At 42.3% G+C, this 20,626-nt stretch overlaps 1 protein-coding gene across 6 annotated transcripts in view; it reads right to left on the reverse strand.

Annotated features, from left to right (window-relative positions):
• Positions 1 to 215: 215 nt before the first annotated feature.
• phldb1b (pleckstrin homology-like domain, family B, member 1b) overlaps positions 216 to 20,626 on the reverse strand; it is a 37,816-nt gene continuing 17,405 nt past the window's right edge. For 2 of the 6 annotated variants that reach the window (XM_018742866.2, XM_018742865.2), the window contains exons 6-23: positions 18,436 to 19,766; positions 12,912 to 13,151; positions 12,652 to 12,798; positions 12,295 to 12,432; positions 11,735 to 11,863; positions 10,993 to 11,148; positions 10,567 to 10,677; positions 10,309 to 10,398; positions 9,342 to 9,467; positions 8,959 to 9,081; positions 6,871 to 6,978; positions 6,609 to 6,711; positions 4,946 to 5,231; positions 4,371 to 4,461; positions 3,902 to 4,048; positions 3,341 to 3,560; positions 2,334 to 2,419; positions 216 to 951 (exon numbers count right to left, since the gene is read on the reverse strand). In XM_018742866.2, the coding sequence (XP_018598382.2) occupies positions 811 to 951; positions 2,334 to 2,419; positions 3,341 to 3,560; positions 3,902 to 4,048; positions 4,371 to 4,461; positions 4,946 to 5,231; positions 6,609 to 6,711; positions 6,871 to 6,978; positions 8,959 to 9,081; positions 9,342 to 9,467; positions 10,309 to 10,398; positions 10,567 to 10,677; positions 10,993 to 11,148; positions 11,735 to 11,863; positions 12,295 to 12,432; positions 12,652 to 12,798; positions 12,912 to 13,151; positions 18,436 to 19,766 (3,773 nt within the window). In that variant the 3' untranslated portion in view covers positions 216 to 810. The remainder of the gene's footprint in view (positions 952 to 2,333; positions 2,420 to 3,340; positions 3,561 to 3,901; positions 4,049 to 4,370; positions 4,462 to 4,945; positions 5,232 to 6,608; positions 6,712 to 6,870; positions 6,979 to 8,958; positions 9,082 to 9,341; positions 9,468 to 10,308; positions 10,399 to 10,566; positions 10,678 to 10,992; positions 11,149 to 11,734; positions 11,864 to 12,294; positions 12,433 to 12,651; positions 12,799 to 12,911; positions 13,152 to 18,435; positions 19,767 to 20,626) is intronic. The other 4 variants (XM_018742867.2, XM_018742869.2, XM_018742868.2 and 1 more) reach the window with 4 other exon arrangements.

The raw sequence follows: 20,626 nt of genomic DNA on the forward strand, positions 1-20,626 counted from the left end.
GAGGGCAGAAGTCAGCAGCGTTGTTTGTGCCTGTGCCTTCCACTAGTATGCCGATACTTTAGCATCCAACCAAATTTCTACAGCATTCAGCAAGAATAGCATAAATCTGTACAAAATTACAAACAAGTTGATAACCAAAAAAGATTACAATCAAAGTTTTTGATCAAACACCTGGCATAAAAGACATCTAAAGCAGAATATTGCCAAAAGAATAATTTCAGTGGCAAATACTATTTTTATTTTTATACACCAAAATCATCTGCCTCACTGCTGGTTCAGTATCAAGTAACAGTCACATTTGGCACAATATTTTATGCTTGCACATTTTTGGCAACATCGGTCACAGGGAAATGTGAAAGATACTTCCACTGATGTTGTATTATCCAAAATGCAAAAGACTCCTTGTGGGGTGACTATAGTGTTTTAAAATTACATTGGAATGAATGTTTAATTGCTTTCTTTTCCTGTAAAACTTGTGCATAAAAACAAGGCTGTACAAACGAACTTCAGTTTGATGCAACATACGATTCACTACTATATAAGATGCACTATGACTGTAGGAATCAGCCCTTAGTAATGGCAATGAAACCCCACAAGCAAAAGTTCTGAGCTCCTTTTTTGATCCAGCCAGAACAATACAAATCAGAGGACAATCTGAAGCCAGACTGAAATAATTGTACAAAGACTAACAAAATTACAAAATGAAAAAGTCTTCTCAAAACTCAGGTTTTCAGTACTAAGACCTGTAGGCCCAAATCATTTGAATTTCTCTTGAGAGAATTTAGCTTTAAGACAATTTTCTAGTCCTTTCTACATCATGAACTCTGTGTAACCTTCAGCCCCTGTTACTATAACATCCATCCAGATTCTCATGGCCTCTGCAGATGGAGCAACCATGTAGTATAAACGGTCATGAGTCTTGACACAGAAGGTCAGTCTGGGGTTAGGACTCTGGAAGCAGAAAAGAAAGGGTTACAGCAATTAGTGCAGAATGTCACATATCATACCTTCTACAAAACAAACTCAATGCTGTAGACTGACATCAAATGAACACAGAACCTGTGGCAATGATATGTGAAGTCCAAGATATCCCCTTGCAACATTAAAGTTTTATCAAATTGTAAAAATACAAATACATTGTTGTGGGAAAAGTATGTCGTCTTTTCTGTCTTTGCAGCTTGCTGACATTAAATTTGTTGCAGAATGATCCCACATATGTAATTCAGCACCGGAATGGCCTTGTCAAAGTCCTGCCTTCAATCTGACATATTGTTGCAAGACCCTATGGGAGCTGTTCATGCTCAGACCTGTCTCAATGTTGCAGAGCTAAAGCAGTTCTACCTGGAGGAATGGGCCAAAGTTCTTCCACAGCGATGTGATACCCTAGTAAGCAGCTACAGGAATAGTTGCAGTCATTGCAGCTGAAGGTGGTGTAACAAGTTATTGGTTTTGAAGGGCAATTACTTTTTCCCCACACTTGTAGATGCACATTCAAGTATCTTCCACACTAGTGCCACTTTATCTCTCTGCCTTCCTTCATATACTACTAGAACTGACAAGAAATAAAATGTCAAAATCTTCATAGTTTTTTGAAAAAATCTATTTAAAGCATTGTATATAGCAACTTGTCTGAATGTGTAATGTTAGTTTAGATGTTAAAATGTAAAATCTGAATATCATTATGTGAAGATCTTCTGTAGAAGTATACATTATGAAAGAAAAGATTATGCTGTCCAGTAACATGCTGTAGCTACACATTAACACAAAAACCATACAGCTGTTCTGCTGAGCTTCTCTTGGTTTCTGTCACTCCTACAGCAAATACTGAAATCAAAACAAACCGTCCAAAAGTGGAAAACACGTTGTAGAAAGAGAGCATACAATTGGTTGTTCTTGAACAAGTGATTTTCACCCTTGGCTAATAATTCAGCTTCTTATACAGTAGTGCAAAAGCAGTGTCCAGTAGATGGCTCAGACATCATATCACAAAGACTGAGAAATACACCAGAAAGGAGGACCTCTGTTACATGTATGCTTACTGTAGGGTAAGTGGAAATAATTCTGTGAACATTTGGGAACTGGGTGTCTTATCCCAACAGTGATTATTGTTTATTTTTTTTAAAGATAACTTTCATTACCAACTAGCTTACTTCATACTGTTCTCTCTCTTTTTAACCCATTTGCCTTTGTGGACAATGTTGTGAACTATTTGGCTTCACTGCATACTCAAGAAAAACGATGATAAAATGTGATGAAATATAAAAAGCATATCGATGCCATTACTGATACCATGTTTCAGGGTGAATATTAATGATCCAGGAGGCAGAGCTGACCTTTGCAGCATTTCGCAAGTGGTCAAAGTACACTTCCTCAATGGCCTGGAAGTAGATCACTCCCTTGAGCTTGCTCTCGTGCTTGTCTGAAGAACAGAATATTTTGTTTTTAAATAAAAATTGAAGGAAAAATAAGACAAACATACCATTTTAAACATTAAGGTTGCAAGTGAACAGCAGACATTTCTGGTGACACTGTGGCCACCAAGAGTCAACACTAACTTAATGGCACATTTACAAGAACATCCACATTATAGTAGTAGCAGTTTAAAAACAGTTGAGAGGCATACAATATTTCAAAAGTGTGGAAGAGACATATTAAACTGGACTCGCTTGTCAAATTTAAAACCTTTTAACCACCACCTTCCCCCAGAGAGTTATGCCTTTTGTAGTAGTAGGAATGGCAGTCGCAGAACAAACAAACTATTGAATCATATTTGGATAACTTAAATGCAATATTTATGTATCTACCATGTCTAACATAAACACTAAAATTAGATCACACCAATCTCAGTAAAAAAGTTTGACAACATGATGATTCCTTCTAATACCACGTGCACACTAGTGTCTGTCACATACAGTTCCTTCAGCCGTACTGTCAATTCTGCGATCGCTTACGCTGCTGCGTCCTCATTCAGATCGCTCTCTCCCAGTAGCTATGTCTTGCATCAGCAGGAAGAATACATTTTTTACACTCACTCTGCGATATTGCAACGTATTTCATCATCAGACACGAAGGGATGCCGGCACAGAGTCCTGTGACTGGCACAAGTAATTTCACGTGACAAGACTCACAGCCCTTTTTGAATACCACCATTCTCAAACTGGAATCTGTTTTACTTCAAATTTTTAAATATGCAAAATTATGAAAATGCAGCAGGAGAGGAAAATGCACAGAGAATGCCATCTTGTGGTTATCCAAGATGAATGAAAAGTGGAATTCCTTTTATTACTTACTTTATTCCTCTAATTCCTTGCTTAAATATGCACAGAGTGTCACTTCTTACCAACATAGTAGGAAAATGTCCTCTTGAGGCGGTCAAAGACAAACCAGCGTTTCTTCCAGGATTTGATTTTGCCTCCCATTTTGACCAGATAACCTTTGCACATCTTGTCAGTGAGGCTCACGTGGTAGCAGGTTGCCAGGACATGTCCTGCGGAATCTATATGAGACCGTAAGTCAAAGTCCTCCTTGCGGATGGGCAAGTAACGTGTCATTGGTCGAGCCTGGAGAGGGGGGGGGGGGTTGATGACAGACAATACAGAAGAAAAAAAAGAAAAAAAAAAAAAAAAAACTATATGACCAAAGTGTTAGACACGCACACTCACTCTCTCTCGGCGATTTACAGCAGCCAATTCACCTGAATTCACACGGACTGATCTGGATGCAGACCGATGCCCAAACAATCCAGGCACTGTAAGGTGGCAGCACCACCCACACAGTGAAATATTTTACAGTATTTTCATAAAAAACTGAAAGGTTCAACTCGTGCAGCCAACTATTTATGACCGCAGTGTGCATAACCATGGTGACTTCAGGTGCAGAGTTGGAGCTGGCCACCACTAACCTGAGACAGATTCCTGGCTCTTATCTTCACCTCCCGCTCCACCAGTTGCTTCCTGTGAACAGTTTCCTCCTCGAGCCTCCGTTCCGCTTCCTCACGCCTCCTCCGCTCCTCCTGCAGCTGCTCCTTCCGGACCTGGCTCTCTCTCTCCTGATGGAGAGATGGGTTGGGGGGGACAAGAGTAAGACAATGGATGTGAAATATATGAGCGAGCTGCACAGGAACCAGTTCCGTCTTGCGTTCTCACATGCACAGACTCAAGCACTGTAGCATATTTTGATTCTGGGTGCCCTTCAACTCCTAACAGTCCAGCTGATGTTTTTATTCACAAAACCATTTCTTTAGGCTCCAGATCACACATTTAGACAGAACTCTAGTCTGTAAGACTGCAGCCCTGTATACCACATTAGATAATATTGTATTATCTGTATTTCTGTGAGAGGCCCACCACACATTGCTCACTGGGACTCACTCGGCTCTCAATCAGCCTGGCCCTCTCCAGCTGAGCTTCCTTCAGCATCCTCTCCATCTCCTCCATCCGCAGGGAGTCCATTATACTTGCACTGCACAGACACAAAAGGAGACCCAGAGACTACCTTCATGAACCGAAAAGGAACACAGTAATGCTTTTAAAAAAAAAAAAAAAAAAAGTGTGCTATAATTGCGAATAGCCATGCAGTAACTGTGACCAACTGAAGCCACACAAAAGCAACAAGTGAGATGCCTAATTTTTATGAAAACATTGATTGCTGTTAAAATATCCTGAATTTAACTTAAATGTAAAAAGCCATCCCTTATCAGAAAAGGAATTATTCACTTCTTGTTAGTACTTGTATCCCCTGAAGGAAATCTGAGCTCTGCTTTAATACATGCCTTCAATTAGCATTTTGTATTTCAAAGCAATAACTTGCAGAAAAGTATACATCGGAAACACTTTGTGGTCCAGCAACACAAGTAGTTTTGAACACAAGAAATCTAACCTGTTAATATCTGAAAGTCTGTTTAAGAGCCCCTGAAGGTTGCTTGAACCCCCAACCAATGGCTGACCTGGAGAAGTTGTCTGGAGAGCAAGCTGAGTGGGTGTCTATGGAGGTGGTGGTTTCCAAGCTGTCAGAGCTCTCCAAACTCAAAGTATCATATGGCTGCTCGCGTGCCTGGGGGCTTTGGTGGTGCAGGATGGAGTGGTGCATCCCAGGAGGCTCAGGTGACCGGAGCGAGGCGTCAAGCTGGGACTGAGAGCCACGCAGCGCCTCCCACTGGCACTGTGCTTCCACTGCGGCCCTCTGCCTCAGCTCTGCCAGCCGCCGCCTCTGCTCATCAATCACTTGCTGGCCTACAAGATCACGGGTAAAACAGCGACAGAAAGTGTGTCCGCTCCACACCAGTGAGCTGTATCCAAAGGACAATAATGAGGATCTCGACATCTATATGGAGCACATCATCCTACCGCATTACTGACCTCAAAGAACCAATGAAAGACCAAAAAAGAATCTACAGCGATGTAGAGTAAACCTGACACAAACAAACATTGAAACAATAGGGTCCATCCGAAAATTGTAAAAAACCTATGCAAATTGTGCAAGTGCCACGTTTGCACGGAAAGTCAGGCCTATTCAAAGACAATGAGATTCCAAAGGAAGCTCACACAGGCTAGCCATGAAACAAGCAGTGCCACATACATGGACCAGCGTGTATGTGAAGCATCACAACCCCAGGGCAAAGACTTGAAAAACCAGGACAAATAGACCGGATATTGATCAGCACTCTTTTTTTCCCTCTAATACTTTACACAGAAACTAAAGCTCAGCAGAAATAGCTGAGTACATTATTGGAGGGGGTGGGGGGGAGGAAAAGGAAGAAAAAAAAAAAAAAAAAAAAAAAAAAAAAAAAAAACATTGTGGCCACACCTACATGCTTGGCAATCTACCTCTGGGGGGGGTACTTAGATGCAGGATTAAAGGACACTGTGTCATGGTGGAAGTCAATGGAGAAGGATACAGACACAACACAGCCCTGAATATACTGCAGTAGGTGTTTGCCTTCTTGCCTTCTCAACCCTTCCTAAAATGCACCGTACGGGGCTATATCTTACTGGACTGCATGTCCGTTCAAAATGAGACAAGGCAAAGTGTAAAATCTCCATTACATACAGTTTGAATTCAGCTCCCGCTCTGGTACTCTTGATTAAAACACCCGATACTGTAAAAAAAAATACCCTCCTGTATGAATGGGTAAATTGTGAAGCTGATTATTGGACTTTGGTAAATTGGACAAAAGGCCCCAGCAAAATAAAGGTTAATAATACACATAAGGTAATGTTATTGCTTGTGACTGAAGATGCAATTTACTTATTGTGTAACAACTTTGTAGCTATAAGCTTTACTGGCTCAAACATTCTATTCCAGCAAAAAAAAAAAAAAATTCTCCGCACAATTACATCATTAAGTTACTAAACGTGCCAGTTTGGATTTTATTTTTTCTGTTCTGCACCACTTTCCTTCTCTCCGTGGAAATTACCTGATCCCTCATTCCCTGAGCTGGACTGAATCAGTTTTTGGTAGAGAAGATCTGCATTCTAAAAGAATTCTCATGAGGGTAAGTGTTCGAAAGTGTGTTTTGTTACTGAATTGGGACATAGGCGTAGGTGTGGTGGAGAAAAGAACGAACATTGCACGGACGAGGAGCCCCCTGCAGCAGAGCGCTCGGGTACCTTTCTGCTGCAAGGCCAGCTGCCTCTTATTTTCTATACCCTGCAGAGTGGCAGCCAAGTTCCCAGGTAGACTTCCAGTGCTGCTGGAGGCCATCAGGGGGCACTATGAAGTCAAAGAGGGAGAAAAAGACAAAACGTGTTGATCCATTGAAGGTGGTCTGGTCCAGCTGTCTTACATCCCATTGAGATGTTTGTGTATTTTACATTACATGGTTTGTGAATCTGCTATGCTATACGAATCATAAATAGCACAAGTGGTTACCTTAGCTGATGTGTTGTGCCCCAATGTTGCAGTATCGTACTGCAATACAGTTCCTGCTTGGACCAGTGACATCTGCCCACCATCTCCATTTTCCTCCAACTGGAACGCCTTTAACAGAAGGTATATAAAACAAGCTCACCATTTTGGACTACTTTGTCTGGGACCCCAACAGCTTACAGTGAGCAGTGTGATTTCATGAGGAGATAAATGGTAAAATAAATACTGCTTCTGGGGAGGGGAAAAAAAAAAGTTTTCAATTTTCGTGAAATGGATTAAAGCAAGTGGTGGCGTGGCGGCTTTGGTCAGTGCCTGCTGTCTGGCAGGTCTGGGGATCGAGCCCTGCTTGGGGTGCCTTGAGATGGACTGGTGTCCCGTCCTGGGTGTCCCCCCCTTCGGCCTTGCGCCGTGTGTTGCTGGTTAGGTTCCGGCTCACCGCGACCCCGTTCGGGACAAGCAGTTGTTGACATTGGTTGGATTAAAGCAAATGCTGTTCTGTGCATGATTTACAGAGACTAAGGAGAAGAAGCAGTTCATCATGCAAGGACTTTAATGCTTCTCACAAAAAAGTGTTCAGTACAAAGGAAATAGACGTATGGGACATTTTAAAAAGCAGAACATTACTGGTCGAATCCTTCGGACTGGTTACACTAAAGTATTTGCAGAGCTGCAATGTCAGAAACGAGAGGTGTCACTGAAAAACAGGAGGATACACAAGTGCATCACACATGAGAGCAGGCTAAAGACTGAAGTATCTGGAACCATAGTCAAGAGTGGCAACTCATTCACTAGCTGTTACTAACCACTTGTCCAAATCAGTATTGTGGTGATCCAGAGCCTATCCTGGAAACCCAAGGCTAAGCAGGGTGCGGGCTGGATGGAACACCAGTCCATCGCAGGGTAACCACAAACACACACGCACCACAAGCAGTTTTAAATCACCATTTAACCTAAATCACATGTCTTCGAACTACAGGAGGAAACCCAAACAAGTACAGGGAGAACATACAGACTCCACACAGGCTGAGCGAGATTCAAACCCACAAACAGCCTGTGAGACAAGCAGTCACTGTGACACCCATAAGGGCAACCAGTAGTTTTTAATTTCCAGCTAAAAGAAAATAAGATGGTGTCAGTACCAAGGAAAGGGCATAATTTAGAGATTTCGGGATGCAACTGGAGTCAGATCTGGGCAACTCCAGATAGCCAGAGGGCATGAGCGCAAGCGAGAGCCAGTGAGGATGGATTTGTGACACACCTCGACAGAGGGTGAAGGAGAAGAGGCAAGCAGAGGCTTGTGGCAGGATGCAACAGGCTGGAATGACTGGACAGGAGAAGAGGACGAGGAGTCGACCCTGGGCATGCCGAACATCTGGTTTAATTGGCTGACAGTGATGTATTCCTTCCCAAAGGGAGAGGTGGGGATGAGCAGTAGAAAATGTACCACAATCATTCAGGTATGATAAGTCTATACCAATCAAAAAGGACTAATATGAGAAAACAATGTTTCCAAGTTGTTGGGTTTAATTCCACAAACTAAATAGAGAGTCCTTTAGTCAAAAACACTCAGAGCACAAAGCTAACGTTACACATGATGCCTTTGTCTTAATGTATGAACATGAGATATCTCATAATAGTTCAAAATAACTGTCACAGCAACTAATAACATCACATTTTCTTAACATTACCACAAACTTCATAGCAAGTAAAGACAGTTATCATCCCTGATTTATGATAATTTATCCATGTAGTTGATGCTTTTCTCCAAAGAAACTTACAGTGTTAAGGTGCTTTGTTATTTACCCACTTACACAGCTGGGTAATTTTACTGGAGCAATTTAGGGTAAGTACCTTGCTCAAGGGTACTATACCTAGAGGTGGGATTTGAACCTGCGACCTTTGGGTCCCAAGGCAGGAGCTCTAACCACTATGCTATCAGCTGCCCCTGGTTATGAAATTTGCGATTTTTATAACAACTTCTGTGAGCTACTGTAATAACACTGAAAACTTAAATTATAAACAATAGCATACAGAAGAAAAGCAAAGAGAAAGTGAGAAAAAGAGGGGACAAAGGCAAACACATTCAAGTACCTCACAGGGTGCTGCTGGTACTACAGAAAGTAAGGGGCCGTGCTGAGCAGAGGTGGCAAGTCGAGCGTCACAACTGCGTTTGTACATCTTACACACATCCGGCAGCTTTGTGTCCTCCTGAGACTACAAGTCCCCAAGGCAACCAAACAGGAAAAAGACACCATAAGCAGAATGCAGAAACAGTACCTGCCGGAGGCAGTAATTTATGCAGACGTGACAAGAAGTCCGACCAGGACTGAGCCCAGGGCCGAGACATGGCAATAGAGTACCTTACACCCAAAGCGCGTACCCCATTTATTGGGGGTGTTACTTCCTTTTTATAGTCATGAAACAATTTTACGAGAGCTGCGGCCTCAAGCTTCATGCAGCAACAGGCAAGTTACCTCTTGTGGTCTGCTGGGATACAAGTGATAGGAAGAGGCATCTACATAAGGGCCAGCAGGTTGGCAATGAGAATTCTGGGAGTGGCCTTCATCCGAAAGGTCAGTCTCACTGATATGAAGGACTTCCTGTTCAAAGTTAAGAGTCGGGAAGTGTGTCGAGGGTATATTATCCATACAGCAATGTTTTCTAAATATAGTAATCCCCATTATCTGGGGGGATTGTCTCCCAGTATTTGGATTTTCACTAGTCTGCAATTATGAATACCACTTGTAGTTAGTCACTCCAGATTTTCCATTTATCCAGTTCTGTAGCTGCAAAATTCCATCCAGCGTGATAAAGAGACTGCTTTTGAAAGTCGTGCCAAGCAGCTGTGCGAGTATCTTACAGCAATGCATTGTGGGAATTGCATGCCCATGCTTTCAGTTGCATTGTAGCATTCGGAATAAGCTGACTTTATGAAACTAACTTTTAATTTATAACAATTTTATTGTTATTCATTCTGTTTTAATGTGTTACACAACTTTTTGCTTACTATATTAGAGATCATTTAGGGTGATTCTGAAGTGTACTTGGGATGAGCTAAGATATAATGAGATGTAATGGAATGAGTAATTGCATTATCTTTTTTTTTTATACAACCTTCAATCTATTGTCAGGAATAATTAAAACTGGATAAAAGGGAATTAGTGTAAGCAAATTATTTTAAGAAATTACAAGTTATGCTGTTGACACAACAGCATTTTGTATGCAGATGGATTGACCACACAAATATCCAAAATAAAACCCTGCCTTTAGACTTCCATTTATAGGAAGCTTGATTATACAGTATAGTGTACAGGTTAAATAAAAATCTGGCTGTTTTTCAAGGTTAAGAAAATTTCATGATATTCCAGGTTGTGTCCTGTGGTTACTTCTGTAAATAAAAGTAGTGTTGTACATGGCTCTTTGAAGCAAATAACCTCTCACCTCTTTCCCAGAGCTGGAACTCTTAAAGAAACCCTTTCCTCCAATTAGACTGATGTATTTTTTCTCCAGGTCAGCCAGTTTTTCCTTCTCCTGCAACACAGAGCAATATGAATCAAAGGTTACTATGGAAAAAAGAGAAACTGCTCATTGGCTGGTTTCAACAAGGGAGCTACTAGTATGGGGCAAGGACACTGGAGTTCCCATATACCCAAACATGCAACATATTGGTCAGAAGTGCTGATCCCAAGAGCACAGCACCTTTTGGAGCTGCTCCAGGGTTAGGCTCTTGTTCTGAGTTATCTGATCATACTCTAGGGCTGCCTGCTCTCCCAGCTGGACGACCTGGGTTTCCAATGCTGCCACTTTCTCCTAGGAAGGAGAAAAGGTCTTTGTTGTACAGTACATGGCGTACAGGACATGTTAAATATTGTCACTTGGTCACTTAAGTTATTGTTCAAGAACTACTGAATGAAAATTTTACCATTCTGAGACAGTGAATGGTCAAAAAAATTGGTATTTCTTGTTTGTATACTTAGTATGATTCAATCAGGTATTGTTTCTTTGGAGTCACACAAGGGGTCAAATATGCCACTCCTCAGTAGCTCATTCTTTCATGGATGGAAGCCCGATGGATTTCCAGTGTACAGAATTAGTAGTAAGCTGTGTCTTCTGCGAGCTGCCCACCTTCCTACAAGCCAAGCTCTTCTGGTATACAGTCTGCTCCTGGAGCAGCTTCTGGCCTAATGTCTCCCGTTCCTCCTCCAGGCTGCTCTCCTTCTCCAGTTGCTGGAACTCCAGATCCTCAAAGCGCTTAGTCCCGGACTCCAAGAGTTCTGCCTTCTGCAGTTCAGTGGGGGTTGATTAACATGGGAGAACAGTAGTTTGTTAAATTCCAGTAAGGCGAGCCATGTGGACTGACATGCCAGTGTATATGGGTCATATACTCAAGCAGAGTTCATTAAGCACTCATGATCATCACCCATCCATCTACCCATTAACAACAGCCAATTGTCTATTACAGGGTCGTGGTGGTCCGGAGCTTATTTCGGAACCACAGGGTGAGGCAGGACACATCCTGAACTTCCACAACATACACACACTACTAGCAGTTCAGTCATCAATTTACAAACATGTCTTTTGATTCCCACTGAAGCACCTGTACCCACACAAGTACAAGGAGGAAATGAGAACTCCATACAGCCTGAGTCAGATTTCCACCAAAGTCAGAACTCAGAGCCCAGAAGCTTTCAGGTACCAGCTCCACTTACTGCAATACTGTGGCGCACATTAATCACCAGTAACAATTATTTCAAAAATCTGACACCAGGAAATGATTGCATGTGCCAGGCTGAGTCTGCCAGGCTGACGCTGACTTTGTAGGAGTGCCAGTTGTGCGACAGAGGTGAGGAAAGCATTATGGACTGACCTTTTTGAGCTGTTCTTGCAGCTGCTCCCTCAGGGACTCGGGGCAGTTGTGCAGTTGGCCGTTCAACTCATCCAGTCCATTCCGCAGCTGCTGCAAGACATGTCGCTCGGCATCCAATTTCTCCCTCTCCTGAGCACACGCGCACACACACACACACACTATCAAAGTTCAACATTCTGTAAACGGCCCACATACAGACAGTGAATATAGACTTTTCAAATTATAAATTAAAAATAAAAGTCTTCAGAACAAAATAGGCACAGACAAAAATATCACTGATTCTTCGTCTACAATATACAGCCAGTCAACATTCTCCCTCTACTAAACTGGCACATACATAGCAAGCAATGCTGTCGAAAACAGAGTGTATACAGTACTTTACACAATATGTATAAATAACCAAGTCTAACTGGCTGTAATTTTAATAGCTATTTATACATATCATTGCAATCAATTACTCTGGTAATATAGCAGTGTGTTTTGTCTCATCTTAAATAGTGTTTTTCTTCCCCCCCACAGAGTGTGTGACTTTCAGACATCATTTTGTGTATCTGTGCTACCTTGTCTTTCTCCCTCTGGATGGTCTTCTCAAGCTCACTGAGTCTGCTCTGTAACTGCGCCACAGCCTCAGTCTCGGCCTCTACCTGCTCCAACTCTGCCTGGCGCTCACCCTGCAGAAGTGCCTGCTCCATCTCCACCTTGGAAGGAAGCAGTCAAACATGACGAGGTCAGTCTGGGTTTAGATGAACATTATCAACCGTTAGAGTTCTCAGAAGATAAATTCAAGAAAAAAAATACTTGCGGAGCCTGATAATGTAATATGAGCCCACCCTTCCTCTTGATTCCACTTCCTGTTTGCTTCTACTAGAGGATAATTGATCAGGGAGTCCCTGTTGTCTCTCTTCCTGCTGACTCACCTCCTGCTTGGAGGCCTCCAGCTGATGCTCCAGTTCCCTGACCCGCCCTTTCAACTCATCCACCCGGGCCAGAACCTTCATACGCTCTTCCTCCAGAAGGCCCAACTCCAGCGGTTTGGACTGGTCCTGGCACAGAGGATCCTCATGCTGGTGGGTTGGATATGGGGAGACGGTGAGCTTAAATACCAGAGCACTGTACCGTCACATTTTATTTCACTGAGTGGTACAGCAGGCCATTGTGAAGGGGGGTTGTTCTTCACCTCATGGTGTGTGCTCTCAGTGCTGCTGCTTTCCTCTTTTAGGTTCTCCTCATCACTCTCCCGCTGGCCAAGTGGTCCACGCAGGGCCATAGGAGCTCCTGTATCCATGGAGGATTTCCTGCCTGCTGCCTCACCTTGACCAGTCAAATGTAACCTCCCTCCTGTTGTTGCTTCACAGTCCATCTCATCCCTGTTGTACTCAGCACACATGTTGAGAATGGTCTCGAGCCGCTGCCTCTCCTAAAAGACCCATAATGGTTGTTAACTTAGACTGTACTTCCATCCACCTCGAAGACACAGCGTAAAAGTATACATGTAAATACATGCCATCTTCACCTAGTGTTTACCTGGTCTTTTGGACCTCTGAAGACTGACTTGTCAAATGCCACTTCCTCCCCAGTACCACACTTCAGAAACTCCCCCAACCAAAAAATAACCCTCCATTCAAAACTGTGCCACTGGAATGTGTCACAGTAACTATTACAACCATAATTACAGTTCAGTTTGTGAACACGAACCATTGTCCAAAGGTGTTTTGCCTGATGGACCCGACACTTATACTTGACCACTTCGCACAGATGGGATGAAAAGCTGGCACTCTGAAATGTTTACCCGCATGAATCATATCGGACAGAAACATACCTACCATTTACCTTTAATCAAATTAAATGAGCATACAGATGGTCACTGGTACCTTCCCTACCTGCATGTATTACCACTTTCACATAAATCACAGCTTCTGTGCTCAAATGCAACTTCTGATCACGTGAATGAATGAAACAGTGCTATACGCTTCCACACTGAGAAACAAGCATATGCTCATAACACACCAGCCCTAGTCTCATGTGGCACAGTTTCCTCAGAAGGAAACAATTAGTTTCAATTGCTTTCAATAAACAAAACAAGGCAACAGCAAGATCCCACAATCTGGGAAAGCACAAAAAAGCCAGAGGAACTCAATCACCCAAACCAGGGGATTTTAAGCTGTTCGGCTACAGTTTGCAGTAATTGTGCCGTTCAATACCAACTTTTATATAACCCCAGAGGTTAAAGGTTGGTAACTCACACACAGCCAACACTTTCCCATTACGTCCCACTCCGTTCCCTCTGCACACCTTTGGCAATTTTCATGGTCTTATCTACCTCTTTTGTCCCCACATTCTTAACCCTGGGGTGAAGCCCATGTCTCCGTCTCACTGACTTGCCGTCTAACAGAACATGTTTCATATTATATTTCTCATGCTTGAATTGTTGCCAGGATGCTTTCTAATTTGGCCTTACTCAAATCAGTTCATTCAAACACTTATTTATCCATTTGCCTCTGAACCCCTCAGGAAAAAAGAAGAAGTAGTCCAAGACACAGATTCTGATGCGAGTTCAAGACCTCTAAATAAACACTACATCTCTACAGGTAAAACATATTTTGACTGGCGTTTCTGTCAGTCGGTGTGAGCAGAAGTTTGAGACAATAAAAATCCTCCCAAATTCTACTGGAACGCTGAGCCGAGGATAGGCTGAGAGGCGAACAAGTCAGGAGTTCGATGGCACATACAAAAACATCAACACAGACTCAAGGGAGCTGTCCACTTTTGCTCAGTTTTCTAAGTTTCCACCACTGTTTCAAAAGTATAATTCCACCAGAAAGTCATTAGAACACATAAATAAACAGAAGTTGTGATGACACATTGGTTACTGCAGCTCAGAGCCTTCAGTGCATTATGATCAAGTGGAATGTCTAATATCTCAAAGTGAGAGGATTACATTCTTTGGAAGGCCCTGCATTTTTTTGTAATAAGGAAGAGGCATTTTTCTGCTTACTCACAATTATAAACCTTTAAAACAAAGTTAACATTAAGCTGATTACAAGTGAAATCTTTTCTTTATTGTCACTTATAACCATTGCCTTGATTTTTGAACCCTTTCAATAAATGTTAACCAGGGTTCAAGTCACATAATATATAATGTCAAATACTTGATATCCCAAGCTCTCTATAATAGGCAGTTTTGAAGGCACCAGCTAAAGATAATGTGTGCATTAGCTGCATGACTGCAGCACGCACAAATGCGCACGTGCGCGTACCATGAGCTCACTGAAAAACAGTAATAAATCATATTTGATCTCTTTATGACCATCGTTTACACAGATAGTTTGTGAGCTGTAAAGCACTGCAGTGTCAGATGACAATGTAAAGGGGGGAAAGAAAAAAAAAAAAAAAGGGAGAAACATCAGAATGGTTAGAAATGGAGAGATCTTCATTTACCTCCTTTAAAGCCATCACGTCAATGAGGAAAGCAGAGCTGTCCCGAATGAGACTCAGTAGGTAATTCATAGCTCATTCTTTAGCTTACTCCATGGTCTGCTACCAAGTCATTGCTTCCAAGGACCTTGTGACAGAACACTGCAATCCAAAGCAGGTTCTGCTTCAGCGGTTCCTTTATGATTCTTTCCTACCTGCACTTCAGAGCACTGGTTTCCCAGCTTGCACACTCTGTGCCCTGCCACTAGCAGAAATGTGAACCAAGGACTTAGCAGCTTCTTAAGAGGGTGGGCTCACTGCAAGCTGGAGAACCTTCAGGGATGGGCATGAAACAAAACAGGACTGACTACAGTCGGCACACTTATCACCAGAAAATTGCCCATGACTTTCCAAAACAGGATGTAGCTGTTTTGGTTACAGTAACAGCAACTGATAAGAAAATATGACGTACAGATTCCATCGGTGATCCAAATGATAAATAAATGGGAAAATTCCGATAGATTCACTAACTAGTCGAATGTGGTCATATAGATAGACGTTCCACCAGTGTACAATTGTGTTTCAAGAGTGAGAATTACAGGCACATTGTTTTGCCTCTGAAAATATTGAGGAGAAATTGCTTATAACTGACCCAGATCACATGAACGTAGTTAAAACGCCTCATCTAGTGGCAAGCAGAATAACTAGAATTACACAGAAAACACATTTATTCATTTAGCTGATGCTTTTCTCCAAAGCAACTTACAATGTTAGTCTACCTACAATTACTTACCCATTTATACAGCTGGGTCATTCTACTGGCGCAATTCAGATTATCTTGCTTAAGGGTACTATAGCTGGAAGTGTGCAACAAACCTGCAACCTTTGGGTCCAAAGGCAGTGACTCTAATCACTACACTACCAGCTCTCCACTATGAACAGTGGATTTCTGACAAACATGGTATAATTACAAAATGATGAAAACTGTCTTAGCTATGCTGAGAAAGATGTATCTAATAACACAAGTACCACTACTGTAGCAGATAAAAATAAACGTATGATGAGAACTCTGAACACCTCCCTGAGTTTAACCTGATGCACTTAAATAAGCAGGAGCACATTAAGGTCAACCATGACCTGGAATTATTCACCAGTCAGAAGGATGAAATTAGCCTGTTAAGCTATGCTGACATTATCCACTATTAAAAATACACTTGACAAAAAAAGGCACTCTGGGTCTGTATTAAGCTCAGTCCTGAAATAAACACGTTAGTATTCTACTGTTTGTTCTCCAGCTTACCGAATATTTCGTGCATAAAACTAGGTAGTCCCGACTGGCCTAAATTGTAGATCAGAATAATGAATACAAAACTAAATTCTCTCTCCAACTTTGTAATTAAACACAAGAGCACTGCAAAGCGAAAGCATGTCAGTATGACTGCCCTGTGTTACTGGGGGGAAAAAAATAAATCACATTTTAATGATGTCCTAAATCACAGAAAGACAAAACTTGATTCCCTGGTCGCAAGGCAATTACATTTTTTTGTTCCTGAACTTAAGTTGATGTTCTCACTGAGCAATCTACTATAATATGGCCTTGGCAGATGAAAAAAATTATGTATGAAACATCATTATAGATGCTACAGAAGCAAAACATGAGATGAGGCCATCCAATGATGGAATGAAAATGTGAGTTCTAATAGGGTGTATAGTCACCCAACACTCAAGTAGAACTTCATCAAAGTAAAAAAAAAAAAAAAAAAAAAATAGATAAAATGTTTTAAAGCATTATGAGTTGTCCTTATATTTACACACAGTACATCCTTCCTTTGCATAACAAGCAGAAGTAGTTCCTGAAGTTCTGCTCACAAACTTAATTCTTGTAAAATAAAGCCATAACTGCCATCAGTTTAAATGGGAAAATAAACAATATTCTTCAGCCACAAAGGTTCAGCCATTTTTTTTCTGTAAACATGGAAAATTCATGCTTCATCTTTTAAACAGAGAAGATCTGACTCAAAACCAAGTAAAGAATTCCATAACTGTTACGGACACCTTTCAGCCTAAGCTTAAAACCCACATGTGAAAAATCACTTACACACAACAAATGTGCCTTTTTCTGTCCATTTTTTTCCTCATCATTTGTCTTACACAGTAGTACAGCCGGTAACACAATATCATGTGTAACAATACTACCTATCAAGAGAATTCTGCGCGATATTTCAGGTTTTAAACTGGTAAGAAGATTTTCCTTTGTTTCAACATCATTTCGCATTTTCTTTAAAATGTTTGTGGTTTACAGATCATTATTACAATACATGGTTTTACATCAGGTTGAAAAGTCACGATTTCTGAGAGAAATTTGCAAGCGAGCACATGGCAACGAGACAACTGAGATGTACGGCAGAGACACTGGCAAAACGTGGGGGGCTGAGACCGCTTGTGGTGCTCAGCATCACCAGGAATCATATTCGGAATTTAAATTTCTGCCCTCATAAGGTGCTTCCCACGCGAGATGGTTTGCTATGCAAATTTCAGGGCACAGATTGCACGTGTTCATAGGTACAAGTTCCTGTAATATAAGCATTTGTTATGAGGGGAAAGCTTTTACTTTTTTGCCAAAGGCAAAAATCATATTAATGAACAGTCCAGGGAAAAAAAAAAAAAAAATTTGGATGCAGCCTCACTGGGCAGCTACAGTACTTAAGTTTTCAAGCATGAAAAATCTTTTCTTTACCCAAAGTCATTCAAAGTCCATGTCACAGGGGAGAATAAACTCAACTGTTATTTGAAATCTGTCTTGGTCTGGGGTTACCGCTGATTTCAGGGTTTTACTTTGAGACAGGAAAGCTTTTGAACTGCAGTGAGGCAATGTTTCTGCTGGGAGCATCACAGTACGACGGCAGCACAGAAGGGCATCTCGCCCTTGAAAACAGAGGGTTGACTCCACATGGACTGCTAAGAAGAGACTAATTCTTTAAACAGGCCCACAAACAGGAAAGCGATTAATGGTCCTGGACTCCTCTCCATCCTCCGTAACAGAAATTAGCAATGGGTCATCATGGAAATGTAACTCTACACTTACAATCCTAAAACAAAATGTCCATTTAATTAGCCTTTATTGCATCCTTTGGCGAAACCCAAGACTTTAGAGCGATCCACCATTGAAAGTAAAAAAAATATATAGTGTATAGAAAAATAAACTGATTTAAACGGTATCATAATTTTGATATAAAGTACAATGTGTGAAACAGTTCCGCAGTTTTCCATTAAAAGTGTCCACTCACCAGCTTCTCCATCTCCTGTTCCCGTAGTCGTTCTGCACGCTGCCATCGATGGTACTCCAGTAGTTCATCCTTGTTACTGCAGATCTCTGTGATGCTGTTCTTGCGTTCCCGCATGCCACTGGAAGGGGTTCTCAAATCCCGAGGCCCTCCAGACATTTTCCTGAGGGCACGGGGGGAAGAGCCTGGTAAGGATCCCAGGCTGAACGTCAGGGAGGAGCTGCTACCCAGACTTGCCTTTCGTTCAGTTCCACCACTCTCTCCCAAGTCCAGAGGAGCAGGGGATGGACTGTAGGCTCGGCCCCACCTAACCCCCAGATGCTCTTCTGAGGTGGACCTGCTTCTGTACCACATTGTAGGACTCTCTGAGATATGCTTAGCTAGGGTGGGGTCACCCAGTTCACCTGGAAGCAAGGGGGCTGTCTGGCAAGGCATGGACGGGCTGAAAGGTGGGTGCTCTCGTATGAGGCTGCCATTGGATTCCAGCTTGTGTGCTTGTGGCTGAAAGTTAACTGGAACAACTCGGACAATAGGGTCCACAGGAGACAGAAGAGTCCGAGGCTGAGAGGGAGATGAGGGCTCTCTGAAGGGGCTAAGCGGACATTCCTGGTGGACAGAGGTGACAGGCCTAGGACTCAATGGGCATGGGTGCAAGACTGTAGTGGTGATTTTGGGGGGTGTTGAGCTCCTACCTGAGGAGCCAGATTGTCCCACTGCAGATGATACACAGACTGCAGGTAGTACATCTTGGCTCGGTCGCCTGTAGCCTGATGTGGGGCTTGGGGAAGGTTCTTGCATTGCTTTCCTCTGAGCTCTGGGACTTTCTGGCACCTTGAGCCCCGAATGAGCAGCAATACAACCAGGAGACAGGGCTGAAGTCAGGGATGTGGGTGGCTGTACGGTGTAGCGGAAGCTGGAGGAGCGGACAGGCACTGGGGGGACCATGTCCTGGCAACCATCAAATAAAGGGCTGTTGCAGCCCCTACTGCTGGCTGCTGAAGGAGAAGAGAGCAAGGATACAGGTGGAGAGGCATTATAAATGCTAGAGTCCACCAATATGGCCCCAGGGCTAGTAACAGGAGATAAATATTGGTATCCACCATCATTTACCACCAGGGATGGAGACAGCTGTGGGACAGGGTGGACATGCATTTTGGTGGGCTTCAGGGACAGAGATTGTACGTCATCTGGAGCAAGGGACTCCATGATGTCATGCAGGTCCTTCTCATTGGAGCTAACCAGGGTGACAGGTTCAGGGTGGACCTTCTCTTGGGCAGCAGGATGTAGGTCTGCCAGTACAGGTGAAAGTTTTCCATTGACCAGGCTCTCTGGATCTGCCAGGATCAGGGACCATCATCAGGGTAAAAACACCAACATGCATTCCAGCAGCATTGCCCTGCAGATTTACTGATCTCTATATGTTCTTTCAAATTCAGTGAATAATTTTTCTGCTTCACTTGCAAACAGATGCAAGTCTTTAAAATGGTCTGAGTTCTGTTGGAACTAGTACACACAGTGCCTTGCAAAAGTCATCATTTTACTGAATCACAACATGGTATATTGAATTTCCTTCTCTGTGGTGTTTTATGCCAAAACTCAAATTAAAGAAAATAAATTATTCTAAGGTCATTGTTTCATGCTAGAAAAAATAAACTAGAAAAAAATATTTTCTAAGTTTGTGATTAAAGCCTGTGAGGTATCTGGTTAACAGAAATGTGAAATACAAAAATAATTTTATTATGACTGTAAATTTCATTGTTATTAAAATAAATAAAAATGTATTTGTAACAATTCGATGATAACAGCTTGATGGAAGGGTGCTGGAGAAAACAGACGGCCCTTTCAAGTATCGGAGCCACTGAGACGTATGAATCGCGCTGACATGAATGATGGGCAGTCTAAGTCCCTGGGTTTAGTTGCATGTAAAAGTCTAGGCTTCTCCAGGTGGAGCTGGATCATGTGACCAGAAACTGGTGCGGCGAAATTTGAAACACAGGCCCAGCCACAATTACACCAGCAATCACTTCCTGTAGGGAAGGGCCACAAAAGCACAAAAACGAGGAAGGAAAGAAAAAGGTCATTTAGCAGAAGATGGTTTGGAAAACGCTGGTCATTTTAGCCAGTTACAAAGTGATCCAAAGAAGATCAAAACAAACTTTGTCTTAAGCTGTAAGTGCAGTGCATGAATGCCCAT

Source organism: Scleropages formosus, chromosome 10 (genome assembly GCF_900964775.1).
Source record: "Scleropages formosus chromosome 10, fSclFor1.1, whole genome shotgun sequence".
Taxonomy (NCBI): Eukaryota; Metazoa; Chordata; class Actinopteri; order Osteoglossiformes; family Osteoglossidae; genus Scleropages; species Scleropages formosus.